We start from the raw sequence: 16,973 nt of genomic DNA, 5'->3' as shown, positions 1-16,973 counted from the left end.
ACTGGCACTGATGATCAGTAAACGCTGTAACGAGCGAGGTGAACGGAGTCGTGTGTTTGTTCTGTGGGAGGGTGGGGTGGTGAGGAGGTTGGTGTTGATTTTGGGAAGCCACGCTCCTTTTTGCCTGGTGTAGGGCTGGTTTCTCCTGTCCAGGGCTGTCTGCCCCAGGGCTGGCAGGTTCCTTGCTCTCTGTAGCCCTGTGGGGTGGTTCTCGGTTGGGGAAGGTGGCTTTGATGGGGACAACACCTGCATGACGGGGTGTGCATTATTTTATAGCTACGCACAGCCTATAAAGATCACCAAAACGAGCTTTTCTAAGAGCACAGCAGCAGTGTGCATTAGGGATTCCCCAAATCACCCCGCTGCTGCCACCAATGCATGCTCCTTCCTCCCCCAGCCCCCTTCCCAGTCGCCCAGCTCACAACTGGCCTGAGACAACGACACGGTGAGGTGCTGGGGGCTTCACTGGCAGTAGAAGGTGAGGACGTTCTCCTGGTTTCCCCTGGTCAGGACGACGGGGGGCCTCAGGTCCCGCGAGAGGCTCTCGAGCCAGGCCATGTAGAGGGAGCTGGGGCAGCGCCCCTTCCTGCCCACGGGCAGCGTGCTGCGGGATGGGGCCGCCTCAGCGAGGGCACGGCCTCCTCCGGCACCGATTTTCAGCTTTTTTCCCTTAAAAAAAGCTCCTCTCCCTCCAGGACCAAACCTCTTGGTGCTGCCCCATCCCACTAGGGTGTCCAGGCCCCGAGGGAGTGCGAGGAAGGGGAGCGGGGGGATCCCAGCACCTACATGGCGATGAGCGCCGCGTCCTGCGAGTGCTGCAGCAAGATCTCGTTCAGCCTCACTTGCCGGAGAGACTGCGGAGCAAACAGCGAGGCTTCAGGAAAATAACCTAATATTTAGGAAATATCCACTCCGGGGGCACCATGGCCCCGCGGCGAGCCACCACGCTGTCCCCAAGCACCCCAGGGAGGACTGGCCACAAGAACTTGGCACTCTGAAAATTTGGGGAGTGGGGTTCCCAGAACCACAGGGTTTGCACTCAGAAGCAGGAAACCCTTCGCAGACCTTGGCTCTGTGCTTGCGGAGCTCCTCGTCGGAGATCTTCCAGGGACAGCCGTGCCTCATCTCGCCCACCGCGGCCTCGTCCTTGAAGCCATCATTCAGCCTGAAGGGCGCGACCAGGTCATCGAACCTCTTGATGCTGCGAGACGAGGAGGGCAAATGACAAATTTTTAAAAATATATCTGGGGAACTTTTTAGTTTCTTCGTGTTTTTAGCAAAGCTTTTTTCCCTGAGTGCTCCACAGCCAGGATTTACTTAATGCTTGTTATTATATTATCTCTTATTATTCCTTATATTAATACACAGAAATTTAGATTTTCCCAGCACACTGTGACTGTGAGCCGGGGCTCGGCCCCATCACAGCAGCATCCCCCTGCCCCGTGTGCCCAGCCCCATCTCTCTGCAAAGCGTGGGGTCCCCTTGTGCCAAAATCAGGGGGTCTGTGCACAGCACAAGGAGTCTCGGGTATCCAGGGGATGCATTTACTGCTCCGGCCGGGGCTTCTGGTTGATGTCGGGCAGGACGTGGACCTCGTGGAAGCCCAGGCGGAATTTGCTCAGCAGCGACACGATCCTGCCACAGAGAAAGGGACAAATTCCAAAAACTGGGGACATGCCCCAGCTGCCGAGCTGGAGCACCCACACGATACCGGTCTGGCACGTACGCCTTCCTCTCCTCGTCCATCCTGTTGATCTGCCCGCCGACAAACACCCGGATCTTGCATTTTCCCCACCGCTTCTTGCGCCCGAGGAGGTAGGGGATGAGCAGCGTCAGCCCTGTGGGACACGGCCGCGTTCACCCCGGGGCGTTTTTAACCTGCTCCCACCCTCTTCTATCGCCTGCTCCCGCAGCATGGGGCAGAGCTCACCTCCGTCGTCGAAGAGCCAGTAAATGTCGATGGTTTTCTTGCCCTGCTGGCTCTGGAAGACGGTGCTCGCCTGCTGCTCAGCCGCCAGCTCCCCAGGGTCGGCTGTGAAGACACGCACTGCTGCCAACCCCTCCCCGCAGCACTGCTCCATTATGGGGGTGAGCAAACCATCTTCTTGTCCCTGGTGAGCTCAAATCCTGCCCCCTGGGCGCAAATCCAGCTCCCCAGAATGAACCCTCAGGCTACAGGACGCTCTGGGCATCCCCAGCTGAGGACTGACCGGTGCCCGAGGCCCTGCCCTGAACTTAATTAATTGGGGAGGGAGGAGAGGAGCATGGGCAGTGGGGTGTGACCCCTAGGAACACCCAAATTCAGCGTCCTGCCCCACTTTGGTGCACCAGACCCCATAACTGGGGCGGTCCCCATCAGTGGCACGTCCCTGAGCCCCATGCATCTTGTCATGCATGCCACCACTCCAGAGGTGACGTTAAATCAGGCCCATCCCTGGCTGTGTGGGACTGTCACCGAGCAGCCCCGGGGACACACACACACCCATCCGCAGCCCGGCGGTGACATCCCACTGCAGCCTCTGTGTGGTGACAAGTCCCATGGGACCCATCCCTCGACACTCACTGTGAGCTTGCACCACGCGGGAGAAATTCAGCCCCTCCTTCATCCTCAGCAGGCACACGCCGTACTTGAAATCAAAGGCATCGCTGGAAGGAGAAAGAAGGCAGCTGGCGGTGCTGGCTGTCCCCATCAGACCGTCACCAGGGTGGGGACAGCTCAGTGTGACCCCGCTGCGGGTGGCAGGGGGTCAGCAGCCCCAGGGCACGCACTGCAGGATGCCCACGTAATCCTCCAGGCTCTGCGGCGCGGCCGCCTGCCAGTCCCTCTTGTAGCCCAGCGCCAGGATGTTGGGCCTCATCTTCCCCAGCCCGGCAGCCTCGGGGGGAAAGGAAGCAATGGGAGTAATTAATTCCTGCACCAGGAATTAATGCCCGGCCCGCACGGCGTGGCATGTCCCTCTGCGTGGGGACGGGGAGGGCTGAGGGTGGCTCCACCTGCATCAGCATCTGGACGCCGCTTCGCAGGTTCTCCGCCAGCACATCGCTGTAGAAAGCCTTGATCTTCCTCTTGAGGAGCCACCTGCTGTGGCCGTCCGACGACAGCCTGGACTCGGGCATCTGCTGCTTGCGGGGGCCCTGGTGGGGAGCAGGGGAGGGGGCACGGCCACCACGTGCAACTGGTGGCCCCCGCGGTCCCCTGTTATCCCCTGCTGTGCTTTGGTTGCTGAGGAGCACCGGCTCCTCTCTCCCCAAATTGTTGGCAAGACCCAGATTTAAGCACTGCATGCTTGGGAAGTTTTTATCACACTGGGAAAAATGGTGAGTTTTGGTTTCCAGCCCCGACTCTGCTGTTTGCACAGTGGCAAATGCTGGTGACCCTGGATGGAGAGCAGCCTGCCCAGGCACCCTCTAGACACCAATATTTCCTCCTCAGACAAGAGCAGAGGGTTCTCATCCCCTGTCCTCTGACCACTGACCAACGTCCTCGTCCTACAGGAGCAACCCTGCCCCGGGCTGGGCAAGGGGAAGCCCTCAGGGCCACCCCAGCTCCTTGTCATTACTGCTTAACAAGCTGGGGAGCTCGCACCCAGGGCACAGCCCGGCCCCACTCACGATCAGCACGTTGCCGCAGATCATCAGGCTGAGGTTCTTGGTGAAGGTGCCCACGAAATCCACCAGCGCCGGGCGAAAGTTGGGGGGCCCGGTCAGGACCAGGCACTGGGGCCTGAGGAGGGGGGAAAGGAGAGGAAACGGGGTGGCACCGAGCCTCTCTGAGTGTCCTGGCTACCCCCGTTACCCCTCCTTCATGGCACCGAACCCAAACCCCCTTGCCTGTAGTTCTTGATGTGCTCGTCCACCTCGCTGAGCCCCACTGAGTAGCTCAGGGCCATGTTGTAGGAGCTGGCTTGCATGGAGGAGCCCCAGTTCACGTCTGCACAGAGGGGAAGGATCAGCAATGGGGACAAACACCCCGGGGGGGACACGGGGCTGTCCTCTGAGCCACCACGCACCTGGCTTCTTGTAGAGGACGTAGCCCAGGAGGAAGACGACGATGCCGAGGGCGATGAGGGCCGCCCACCAGGTCAGCAGGAACATGATGACCACCGAGACGGCGGCGCCGAAGAGTGCGGCCCACTTGCTGTAGTACCGAAAGGAGGGTCGCCAGCCTGCACGCAAACACAGACAGCGGCTGCTGCCAGCTGCCCTCACCCCACAGCCGGGATGGAGCCGGGACCAGGCCGGGGCCCACCTGGGGAGTTGGTGATGGAGGCGTGGAAGCTGCTGAAGTTGATGAGGGCGTAGGAGCAGAGGAAAAAGTTGGAGATGATGGGGGCGATGGCGTTGAGCTCGGCTGTTGAGGAGGGCAGGACGGGGCGGTCATCGGTGTGCCAGGGCCGCCGGGTGGGACCGAGCCGGCATGGCCTGGGGTGGGAAGCACCCACCGATGAGGATGAAGCCGACGGCGATAACGTAGGTGAGCATGTAGCCACGGATGGGCTCGTTGTTCTTCCCGTAGCCCTTCCCGAAGAAGCCTATGAGAGGGTAGAGCTGATCCTTGCAGAGGCACTGCGGGGAGAAAGGTGTGAGAGGCACCGGGCCGTCCCCTCCACATCTCTGCTGACAGTCTGGGGACGGGGACACGGACCGGCCCTCACCTGGAAGACCTTGGGGGCTGAGACGAGGCAGGCCAACGCTGAGGACAGGGTGGCACCAAAGATCCCCGCCGTGATGAGGGGACCGAATCCTGACACCATGCTCATGCTCTGCCCAAGAACCTGGCGGTCAGGACCCCCCGTGCATCATCCTGCACCCCGACCCTAAAGGATTTCCAGCCCCCAGCCCCTTCCCTCAGCGCTGCCCCATTCTACATCAGAAAAAAAGCAGCGAAAGCAGCCAGCAGCAGAGCCTGATTCTGGCTGATCGGAGCCAAGGGGGCCCCGGGCACACCTGGTAGTGGTTGCTGAGCCCGTAGGGGCAGCTGTGCCGCTGGGCACAGTCGGTGAAGTTCCAGCCGAAGCCACAGGCCAGCCCCTCGCAGCCCGGTGAGCCCAGGGGCACGCTGTCATTCAGGCTGCCCGAGGCGTCCCGGACCACGCAGGCACCTGCAGGGCACAGTGAAGCTCGTGTCTTGCTCGCCCACCAACCCCAAAAGATGCTGGGGCACCGCTCCTGACTCTCACCACCCCTCTTCTCCTCCCCACTTCATGCGGATCCCACCTGCCCACACTCACCTATGGTAGCAGACAGCAGCAGATAGGATATCGTGGTCCAGAAGATGGCCATCAAGGTGCCCTTGGGGATGGCCACGGCAGGATCCTGTCCGAGGGAGGTGCAGAGGGAAGCAAAGCAGCCTTCCGGGGACCCCCAGTGATGGTTTTGGCCCACCCAAATTTCTTGCCCATCCAGTTTCCTGTCCTGAGATCTGCCAACTCACGTGGGGACAGTGAAAACCTACCTTCAGATCACCCGAAATGTTGGCCCCAGCCAAGATGCCGGTTGCCGACGGAAAGAAAATGGAAAACAAGCTGAAGAAGGAGCCCTCGGGTCCACGCCAGCTGGGCACCAAGTTCTGGACAAAGATGTCGGCTGGGGAGAAAGCAGAGCAGAAGCATCTCCACCCAGCTCTGCACGGCTGGCTGCTCCCAAACCTTTCTCGCAGCACTGCATGGAGCCCAGGTCCGTGGTGGACCCACCTCTGTAGCCAAAGAAGCCCTTGGCTTGCTTCTCCGCGGTGGCCGGGATCACCGTCCCCACCAGGTAGTTGGCGAAGGAGACCAGGATGACCGAGAAGAAGAGGACCTGGGCCTGGGGGAGCAGAAAGGGGCAGCCGGCTCCCCTGGGCTGGAGGCCAGGCTGGCCGAGGGGGCGAGCGCTACCTTTGCCTCCCACTCCATGCCGGCCAGCGAGATGCCCAGCAGCAGGGTGACGGTCACCACGCCGATGATGCGGATGTCGTTGGTGGGGTCCACCATGAGGGCGTCATGCTCCTGGGGAGGGGGCACCATCACCAGTCGGGAAGCAAACCTCCCCGTGGCAAACCACCGTCAGTTTTAGCAGCTAAGGGTTCATTACCAGCGTTAACCCATGCATCGGTTGATAACTCAGGGTGCTGGGAGGTGTGGAGCTGTGTTCTTACCTGCAGCAGGTCCCGGACGGTTTCTGCAAAGCCCACCGTGTGCATGGCCACAGCCACCGCGTTGGCGAAGGCAAAAATGAGCCCGATGGAGCCGCCCAGCTCCGGCCCGAGGCTTCTTGAGATGAGGAAGTAGGTGCCCCCTGCGGCGCAGAAAACCCACTGGCAGGGCTGCCTTCCCCTGCTCCTCCCCAAAAAACACCACGGAGGTAACAGGAACCAGCCATTAAGGGGCATTTGCTGCTGGAAAGGCCACCCAAAATTCCTTTCTGCTCAGTGTTTCCCTGCGAGATGGTGGCCACCAGCAGGATGCTGTGGGCTGCCACACTCAGCATGGTGGCTTGGGAGGAGCTGGGAGAAGGTTTTAGGGCGGTTGCATCAGCAGAGGCTGTGAGGAACCTGCTCCCTCAGCAGGTTTGGGGTGTTCGGCGGGGTTGTGGGGCTGGGGACGCGGTACCTGACTTCACTTTGCCGTTGGTGGATATGGCGGAGATGGACAGGCCGGTGATGGTGGTCACCGTCACCGACATCAGGATGATGAGCCATGTCAGGGCTGTGCAGGAGAGGACCGATGGCACCCACCGGCTGGGTGCCGCCAGCAGGCCCGTCCCCACCTGCACCCAAGTGTTTTGGGCTGCGGGGAGCCTGGTGCCATCGTCCCCCCACCCCACCAGGGCACCCACCGATTCCTGCCTGGGCCGTGATCCAGGGCAGGCGCAGGTAGAGGATCACTCCCCAGATGTTCAGCATGCAGCGGATCTGGAGGGGACAGAGATGGGGACATCGTCCGTGAGCACAGGTGGCACCTGGGGACAGCCAGGGCCACCCTGGCTCTGCTGGTCTTCAGATTAACACCACGGGGGGGCAGGAGAAAAATCTGGAGCATGGACAGTCACAAAAAAAATGATATATCAGGAAAAAAAACATGATGGGCAGAGGAGGACCCCGCACTCACCATCACGCCCTTCACCCATCCGAAGCGGATGGGCTCTGGTGTGGGGGCCCTGCCCGGCCCCTCCTCGGCGTTGGGGAGGCCGTCACTGCGCTGGGGCTTGGGCACTGGCACGCAGAGGTGGCCCTGGTCGGGCTGCAGGGACGAGGGGACCAAGGTCACCATGGAGCTGACCCAGGAGCATCACCCGGCACCCAGGCAAAGACATCGGGACCGGCCTTACCTCGAGGATGGATCGCAGGTCGGCCAGCGAGGGCCTCCCCCTCTTGGCCTCACCCACACCCTTGCTGTTGGCGTAGTGCTCGTAGGCAGGCACCACGTCCACCGTGTTGTAGCCGAAGGTCCTGGTGCAGAGGGTGCTGCCCGAGAGCTGCGTGCCCTCGCAGCCCGCCGTGGCCTCGCAGGGAGGCCGCCCGGCCTCCTCCACGCCCAGCAGGGTGCTGATGGTGAAGCGGCCGCTGCAGTGGGACAGGGGCTCCGGGCAGGGCAGCTCGGACATTTTTGGCTGCTGAGGTCCCGCTCATGGTGCCGGGGTCAGGCTCGGGGGATTTATACCCGGCCAAACCAGGGCGAGCCACCCGGCACCCCCCCAGCACCACGGGGGACGCAATCAGCTTGAACCACCCCGAGCTGGCCAGGGAGAAAAAAATAGCCGGGGGAGGTATCAAAAATGCCATAATCAGCATCGCTGGCTTCCAGTGCCTGATCGGGGCCATGATAACAGATTGGAGATTAAGTCCCAAGGACAGAGCGGCAGAGAAGCACGGTGCTGAGCTTGCCTCCGGCCCCGACCCAGGAACATTCAGTTCCCACCTGGATTTATTATGGAAAACAGCAGCAAGTCCCACGCACATTGCCCCTGCCCTAGGGTACTGCCCCAGACCCAGCAGACCCCATAAATCATCTCAGCTGCTGCTGGCGGTGCTGAGCTGTGCTGGATGTGTGAAACCAGGGGAAATGGGGGAGGAAGAAACCAAAGGATGAGGGAGGTGTCCCAGGGCTGGGGGGCAAAGATGCTCACAGCCCCATAAACCCACCAGAAACCCCTCTGGATCCCAGGATGGGGGAACTGCTGAGTGCCCATGATCCAAATCTCCCCCAAAACGACATCCCTCGTTTAACCCTTCCCCCCTTGACAAAGCACACGCAGATGCTCACTTTGCAGCAGCCAGAGGCTGGGAGAGGGATGGGCACCTTTTATATGGAGCTGGGCGTCACACGTGCACCAGAAGCCATTACAGATAAGATCGCTGAGGACAGCGAACAAGGCAGGCAATAAAATTTGAGGGCAACGCTGCAGCCCATTGGAATTTCACCCCACTTACTTTGCGAGTTAATGGAAAATTCGGGTTGCCTGGCCCGCTGCCTCAGGCTGCCTTTCGCACTCACAAATTTTAACCTGCTTTTTGAGGACTTGCTCTTGCATTGCTTGTGCGTGGGCAGACACCGCCCTCAATCACACATGGCCGGTATAGAGCTGCTTCCCCGGGGAGCTGAGGAGAGGCAGAGCCTGTATTTTACACGATGGTGCAAAATAAACTGCACTCCTGGTGCCACTGCTGTCCCCAGTGGAGGTGGCACGAGCCCTGCACACCCAGCCTTCCTGGGGGACCTGGATCTCCAGGGGGAACCCAGATCTCCTGAGGAGGAAGCCCAGCAGCCCACTCACCTGCACGTACATGGGGATGGAGATGGAAGCCACCAGGACTCAGCTGCAATTCCCCGTGGAACAGCCGGGTGTCTGCTGTTGTACGGTTTGCATCCTGCCCACGTAATGCCCAAACTCTGCCCCTGCTCCCAGCCCAAATCGTGCCAGGAGGTGAGCAGCTCCCTGCAGGGAGAGCATCCTGCCTCGCAGGGCTCAGGAGACACCAGGGAGAACTGCCCAGACTCGATACATTTCCAATCTCTGCTTATGTGAAGAGCAATGAGATGCAACGAGGAGAAAGCTTCAAGCTTTCAGCAGCTAAGGCAATACCTCCTGCAAGGACATCAGCCTCTGCCCGCAACAGAAACAGCAGCAGACTCGTGCCTAGAAGCAATATCTTTATTTCAGACCATCATTATTTCACCTGAAAACATTAACTGGCCCCAAACCGGGCAAATTGCAGGGAACCTCTTAAACAGAAGGAGGTGAAGCACAGCAGAAAGATGCTCCAGGAGAGGCACAAGGACTCCAGACGACAGGCGAAGAGCGAAGCAAGTGGTATGATGCAACCCTGGTGTAGTGAAATAGCCGGATAGTAGGATGCGCTTGTCGTCGGCCTGATTCACAACACCAGCTGCAGCAACAATACCGGGGCCGTCCCGCGCCGGCGACAGCTCCTGGGGACCACGAGCAGAACGAGGAGAGCGTTGGGGCCGAGCTGCTGGTCCACTCTGGCTATTAAACGCCTCAAATAAACCTTCATCTAGTTAGGCAGGGAACGGTTCGATGCTCAATATGTGGCTTCTTTTAAAGGTTGGCAAGGCACTGGATTCCTCCAGGTCTTTATTTAAGTTTTAATTGTCTTGTTTCTATCTCTGTTAAGAGGGAACCTACCGCCTGGACAACGCGGGCCATGCGAGCAGAGCGGGGATTTAGCCCCGACCGCACCGCGCAGAGCAGGGCTGATCTCTTCCACGCAGCAGGGAAGGAAGCCTGGAAGGAGAAAAAGAAAAAAAGTGGTTATTCAGGCAGCTGCTGGCAACCTCACCTGGTGGGCCAAAGGGATCGCTTCCTGTCCTCCTCCAGACAGCAAATACCTGACTGGGACTAGACGAGCCAAGCACACACAGCGATAACACTGCAGGTGCCACTGTGAAAATACTGAGAAGAGAGAGCATTACTGGGGGAAAACACCAAAAAAATGAGCTGAGAAGAGGACAGGATCCACCAGTATCTGCCAGCTCCACGGCAGTTTGTAGGCAGGGACCTTCGAGGAACATTTCAGCAGATTTTCTGCTTGTTGGCACAAGGCAGCTAGCTGTCTTTATTAGCTCAATTTACTTTTTACACCAGCAGCCCACAATTAAGCTCCTGGCAGAGATTTAACTCCCCTCCTACTGGACAGGTAACATAAGCCAGACATTTACAATGAGCATTTCCAAATTTCCCTGCAATTCCCCTGTAATCCCAGAACACATCAGCCAAGATCTCTCTTGACAAAGGGCTTCAAGCTTTAAAAACTTCAAAGCTTTAAGCTCTGTTAGGCTGGTATCATGGCACTTATGGGAGTTTCACTACAGATGAGCCACGAGAACCCTGGACAATGGATCTGATGCCCTGCACGTCACTGCTGCATCTGTGCAGGGGCAGCACACCCAGAGACACGCAGCTTTCACCCTTTCAGCCCTCTCAAGCAACACCAGCGTGGGCTGCTTTAGATCTTAACCAGTGAGCCATCCCCCAGGCTGCATTTCATCTTCCACCTGCAGAGTCTGTATTGCAGAGGATTAATCCTGCAGCAGGAAAGGGCACAGGGAAATTATCCTAAATTTAATCTGCAGCATGAATCTGTGCTTTTTTTTTTTTTTTTTTTTTTTTTGTACAAAGGAGCAGAGCTCCGCTGACTTCAGACATTTTGTCAGTTTATAGCAAGAATAAATTCAGCTCTCAGATGAGAACACGTTTCTGCCACGAACTCTGCCAGGCAAATCACACCCGCTGACTCGCTCAGATGTTCACTTTGGCCTTTGTGGGTTTGTCCAAAGAGCCCCAAGCCCTCTATACGCACAAGGAGCATTCCCAACGTCTCAATTATTTACACAAAGGAAGCAAAACCACGTCCTCATTGTGATACCTGGCGCAATGGCTAGAAATCAGGAATTGTGTGATGGACAAGCAGCAGCTCCACAACCTTTATGCGGGCTCCTACGGAGAATCTGGAATTATCGGTTTTAAGAGGGCCACGGTAAAGCTCACACCAAGGCACTCTCTTGCCCTCCTAGTCAGCAGCCGGCTCTGTGGGACACGGATGACACTAGCTTGGGAAGGGAAATGAGAAAATGCTGCTCCAAGTAATTGCACACGGAAAATTGGGGTCACTTTTGATAGCCTTACATTACATATGCACGAATTCCTCCCTGTTATAAAGGGAGTGGTCGGTGACAATACCTTCAAGCAGGCTGCTCCAAACAACGTATGAATTTAATGACATCCCAAAAAACCCCTGCAGCAGATGAAGTTGAATAAATGAAGCCGAGGCATGAAGGTACAGTGGGTTACAAACTCCACTCCCGCAGCAAACATCTGGGTCAGAAACCTGAGGGAGCACGGCCAGGTTGTTCTTTCCAGAGGAGCATGAACACAGACGCTGGAAGGCGTGGGGTGGAGAGCAAACAGTGACATCTGGAAACCACGGGGGTGCCTCGTTCAGCATCTACCTCAGTGCAGCAGAGCCCGTGAAGCCGTGCAGGGGAGCCAGGCTTGCTGGATCCAGGCTGGAGCCCGCTGCTCCTAGGACCATGGGAGGACTGCTGGGCTGTGATATCCGCCACCTGCACACACCTAGGAAGAAATCACAGGGAGTCAGAAGGAAGTAAATGAACCCCAACTATCCACGGCACCTTCTGGTACACCTGCAGCCTCTCACATCTTGCCTCAGACGGTGCTGGGCCTTACCTCCATGGGGCTGCTCGCAGGGCTTGGGATCCCTGCAGGGGATTTGCTTCTGCCAGCAGGTCGCAGAAGCCCTTCTGAGCTTTTGGGACAACGCATGAAACAATTCAGCTTCTGCTCAGCTTACCAGGGACCAGGACAAGAGCTCAGCTGAGCAGGATGGCAGGAGAAAAACAAGGTTCCACAAAGAGCAATGGTGAGAGCGGTGTCTGAGTGAAGGTAGGAGGAGGAGAGGGCATTTCGAGGCAGGGCAGCCTCCCTGCTTCCACCACAGGCTCTGGCAGCGCCATCCCTCTGGCTGGGGTCAGAGGCTGCCCGAGGACAGACATGGGCCCGCCGATCACTGCAGCGAGGTGCTCCGGTGCTGGGAGTAACCCAGGGACAGGGGCTGAGTGCCAGCAAGGAAAACCAGGAGCTGGCTTTATCCTGCAGGGCTGCACGTGGGGCAGCCAAAGCCAAGCAGGCTTCTCTGTGAATTTCAGGAGAGATGTCTGAAGGTACCTACCTTCTGGGGACTTGTTCTCCAGATCAGATGAATTTTGGAGCTGAGGTACACTGAGATGCCTTCACACACAAATGCCAGCAAAGTAAATCACCAGCAAAGCCCCCCACACTCACCTGCTGACACTGCTGGGCCCACCAGGACCTCCCAGTAACTCACCAAATCCCCCTCGCTCGTGGGGTGACATCCAGGCCTCTCGTTTTCCCTTCCAGCAGGAGAAAGGACACGCTCCTGAACCTGTCTGACTGACAGGGTTCCCCATGTCACCATCCTTCAGCCAATAGAGCCTCGAGCATGCCACAGGACCTCTCAGTGCCACAAGCAATCCCTAGCTATGCTGCTGGGGTCCCCAACGGCCAGCTTGCTCATGCCATGAGACATGTTTTGGGGTGGTTTGGCAAGCCATTCCTGGTGAAAAGGTTGACTAGATTGACACTGCAACTTTTTTGGTAGAGAAATGAGGAAGTCAGTCAAATATCCTTCAGTGCAGGTTACACTTACTGCAAGAAATGGACATTAATTCTCGCCCACAATAATTCAACATGCAAAGGCTGAAATCAGCTCCCACATTCTGTTGCCTATCCAGGAGCGTACATGTTCTCATATCCCAGCAATACAAATGCAGCGAGGGTAAAACAGGAGCAGAGCCGAGGGGTAGGTGTGTCGGGAGCAGTAAGAGCTGTAATTACCATTCCTCCCACTTCATTTCAAAGCTATAGTCAAGGCAGCTACATTCAAGCTGCAGGAAAAAAAAAAATCTTGTAATGTAACAGGGCTTTCACACTGATTTAATTGTAGCTCAAAACATTTAAACTATGCCAAGGAACATTATTTAATGCCCCTCACTTGAATGGGACACAGGTTTCCCACGGAACCAAGAGCAGTACCTGTCCCTGCCCACAGCACCCACACAGACTCCTCGGGCAGCTTCCTTGCTTCCCCTGGGGAACTCAACTTGGGATCATTTTGAACTCGACTGTTAAAAACCCACATGTCAAGTACAAACTGTCTCCTATCCAGATATACCTGTCCCCAATCTCAGCTCTTCCTGCAAAAACTTCAGCAGAGCTGCAGGATTTGCAAAACCATGTAAACCTGAGGCACTCAACAATTTAAAGATAAAGGAGGCTGCAGCACGTGGAACTCACCTGCAGCACAAACACTCCTCCCCACAAGACAATGTTACGGATGGACGGCAGCACGCCACGTGTGGTGTATCAAACTTGCAACATTTAACATGCATCCGAAAAAAAAGAACTCCAAAAATTTCCCATCTGTACGTTGAGCATTAACGTACAGATGAGCATTAACGTACATCTTACTCTGAACTTCCTCTTCTGCTACAAAATTGTTCGTTTACCTCCCTGCTGCAGGACTGACTTCTCTCTGCACGGCCCGCTTACTCACCGAGAATGATTTTCTAAATATAAACCAATTTAAAACAAAATTAATAAAAACGTAAAAACACAAAAAAACAAAATCAGTGAAAATGAAAATGTCAAAAACAAATAGAAATCAAAGAAATTTATTGCCATCAACAAAAATACAGGATACAAAACGGCACTGGTCCCACCCCTGAACGCACTAACGACAGGCACAGGTTGCTGCAACCCTACGAGAAGCTGCTCTGCTAGTTCATAAGGACCTCCATTTGCACCAGTCTTGCATTCGTGTCTCCAGACGTTCTGTAAGGGATCATTCCAGCAAACGTTATCAGAGCACGAGCTTGAGATCGAAGTTGCTAGAATAGAAAAACAAAGCACGGTTACTGGAGTATCCAAAAAACCCTACAACACCACGAAATCTGGGTTAGACACAAGTTAAGCACTTGCCTTTTCAAACAAGCAAGTATTATGTTTATACTCAGAACTGCTCTCTGGGTGACATAACTCCACATCGGGATGGAAGTATGATTTGTTTCCTTTTCCAACCATTATAAGCATGGTGAGTTGCCCACTCGCTTTAAAATGCCCATTTATTTAAAATTACCCAAGAAAAAAGTGTTTTCAACAACGTGGAGCATCACTGTATTGCAATCATCTTCAATCTCTGCACAGAACACTCTGTCCCTGGGCAACACGAGTCTTTCCCACTTGGCAAAATAAAAATAAAAAAAGGACCCTGCTGAAATGCTGCATTACCACCCTCAAAGCACAAGCACTAGAACCAAACTGGCAGTGCGACGCGCACCATGAGGTCTTTGGCCTCACCTACAACACCCTGACAGCTCTTCAATCCATAACACGACTAAAGGAAACGTGCCGAGTACCTGTGGAGGTTTGGCTAAAGTAACCAAAACCTCTTCTTGTGCACCCAGGAGGCTATGTCACAGCTGGAAGTTAGGATTTTTTTCCCCCATTTCTTTCCCCCGTTAACAGATTACAGGGAAAAATCAATCCAACAGCTGGCGGGCACCAGGAAGATACAGAAACTCTGAATTTTTATGGCAGACTGTGTAGACCGTTTTGTTTGCTTGCAGTGTTTTCCTTCTTAAATATTAGGCAGCTCTGAATTACTCTGCTGGAAGATCCTACGGTTCAAATCTTCCCTCAGTCTGCTGACTGCAGGGAAAGCTGAAGCAACGTTGGTCATTGTGGGCACACGGACGGTGACCCTGACAGCAGGGACTGACAAACCGGGGAGTGACTGAAGCCCATTACGTGGCTGGGAACAGTAACAAACACCAGCTGTGATCGCCATCTGGGCAATTCTACCCCTTCTTCAGTGTGCTGATAAACCAGGCGGTTACCCAGTGGATGAGCTTTGTAAGCTGGTAAGAGGAAGAGCTGGGGTGCTCAGCTGATAGCATTGTTTCAAGACGCTGCATGGGGTAGGGAAGTAAGTTGTATTTGGCACTGAGATCTCAGCCATTTCACTGTCACTGCCACTACGCTGTCTGAAAGAGAGCTACGATGTCTGCAGAGCCCCAGGGCCTGGCAGAAATACAGGGCAGAGCTCCCACCTCGGGCTGTACTCCTGTGTGGCCAAGGACGAATACCTGGAGCTGCAAAGATCAGGGCAACATAGCACTCCTCCCTTCACGTGCTGCAGCTCAGGAGTGGCAGAAGGCAGTGCAGCACAGCAGGGGACACCTGAACAAGAAGCAGGACGGAGCCTGACCCCATTGCTCCAAGCTTCTGGTGTGGTTTTCAGAGCTGCTACCACCCAGTTAACACCAAGGTACTGCCTGCTTAACTAGGTGCCTTAAAAATCAGTTTCAGTGATGGTCAATCTCTCTTTTACTGCTTCCAAATGGCTACACAGAGTTGTGTGCATCACTTGTAACCTGCTGTGTTCATGGGGACATCAAAATAGATGGTGGGTGAATAATGCACATCGAGTTTTCTGGTTCTTAATTAAATATAAAATATATAAAAAAGAGGAAAAACCTCTCACTGCGACTAAAAATACTCAGGAGCAGTGTGAATTACCATTCCCTTTATCTCTTTGGTAGCAAAAAAGTCAAAACAAGAGGAGGGGTTGCAAGTAGCAGTCCTTTGGGAAGCAAGAACAGGGGTGTGCAGAGGTTAAGAGCGGCCCGGAGGTCTACATGTTCTGGTGGCTGTAATTACTTAATGAACGTGGAAGTCACTTGTGACTTAAAATAAGACCACAAACAAGCCTGAATTCCATTCCTTTCATGACCTAATTTTGCCACCCAGATAATGTGCCTGGGCTGCTGCAGGGGGTTGGTCACCCTGGACCAGGCCGGGGAGCTCAGGCACTGCTGTCACACGCTGGTGGCATCTGGGTCACGGCTGGCAGCGACAGCTTCCAGAGCCACAATCTTTGCCTGAAATCTGACAAAGTGGAACAGGCCAAGTGGGACAGGACTTTGCTCCCTCCTTCCCTAAGCCAATTAATGTGTGAATGTGTCAATATATATGTGTGTAAATATATATATATCTAAAAGTCACAAAACAGAGCTTAGGTAATTTCTTTGTGAAATAAAGATTCTTCAAAACCCAGCTCTGACTCCAAACTTGCTAATTTTTGAATACAGCACATTTTGACTTTGAAATGGAATAGGAGATGTTTTAGCAGAGAGCTTTACTGGGTCACAGGGCTCTAGAGGTACTTCTCCCTCTCCATCCTGCCCCTGCTGCTGGGTCCACACGGTTCCTGCAAAACTCCCTCTGCTCCCTGCCTGTCACAGCAGGGTCCCACCAGGGCAGTCAGCAGAGCAGTGCTGGGCATCAGAGGGCAAATTTAAGAGCTGTATGTTCCTGCTCGGGGGGACTCTGCTCCCTGCTACGTGAAACAAGCCTCAGACTCGGAACAGCTACTGCCTCGTGTTTTCAAATTCCTCTGATGAATCTCTCTGCTCGGTTTGAATCTCTTTGCTCAGATGGATGTAGAGAAAACCTAGGGATTTCAAAGACCTGCTCGAGGAAAGGTGCTTTTCTTGCTTGCACTGTCTACTGGGCAATGCACTGAGACTGTTAAAGCTTCTGGAAGCTTTAACACGGTGTTAGTGACTTCCCCCAAATTTCCTTCCTTGCAGAGAAAGGAAAAGCTGCCTTTTCCCCAGGGAAGTTCAAAAGGCACTTGCCGAGCACAGCCTGCAGAAGCTTGCATCTGCCACCTCTGCTCAGCTGAACGGGGAGGGTTTTGCTGAAGGAACACCTCCCCACGTTCAAAATGCCCTCGTTTCTTCCCTCCTCTACATCCCCCAGCTGTTTCCCAGGCAGGGAAACTGGCACGATCTAGCTTCCCACTCCCACATTGTCAGAGGAGATTCTGCAGGGTAAGACGACAGGGGAGCATGTCTTAAAGCTATCCTTAG

At 55.3% G+C, this 16,973-nt stretch overlaps 2 protein-coding genes across 3 annotated transcripts in view; both read right to left on the bottom strand.

The window, feature by feature from the left end:
• Nucleotides 1-461: 461 nt before the first annotated feature.
• SLC12A3 (solute carrier family 12 member 3) lies at nt 462-7,584 on the bottom strand (the record flags this gene model as incomplete). The annotated part of the gene is given in 26 exon segments (XM_082769729.1): nt 462-604; nt 787-854; nt 1,066-1,201; nt 1,549-1,635; nt 1,727-1,838; nt 1,931-2,060; nt 2,062-2,111; nt 2,564-2,646; nt 2,770-2,876; nt 2,995-3,135; nt 3,613-3,724; nt 3,832-3,931; nt 4,011-4,166; nt 4,250-4,351; nt 4,443-4,566; nt 4,656-4,763; nt 4,948-5,102; nt 5,232-5,316; nt 5,456-5,586; nt 5,694-5,805; nt 5,877-5,987; nt 6,137-6,276; nt 6,591-6,686; nt 6,817-6,892; nt 7,089-7,220; nt 7,309-7,584. Coding segments are annotated over 26 exon segments (3,072 nt in total). The 3' UTR covers nt 462.
• Nucleotides 7,585-13,677: 6,093 nt separating this feature from the next.
• NUP93 (nucleoporin 93) overlaps nt 13,678-16,973 on the bottom strand; it is a 75,954-nt gene continuing 72,658 nt past the window's right edge. For both annotated transcript variants that reach the window (XM_082769814.1, XM_082769815.1), the window contains exon 22: nt 13,678-13,928. In XM_082769814.1, coding sequence (XP_082625940.1) covers nt 13,818-13,928 — 111 coding nt within the window. In that variant the 3' untranslated portion in view covers nt 13,678-13,817. The remainder of the gene's footprint in view (nt 13,929-16,973) is intronic.

This window comes from Aythya marila (assembly GCF_965140915.1).
Source record: "Aythya marila genome assembly, chromosome: 12".
NCBI lineage: Eukaryota > Metazoa > Chordata > Aves > Anseriformes > Anatidae > Aythya > Aythya marila.
Note: the sequence above shows the minus strand (reverse complement) of the source record. Positions and strands in the feature narration are given on the sequence as shown.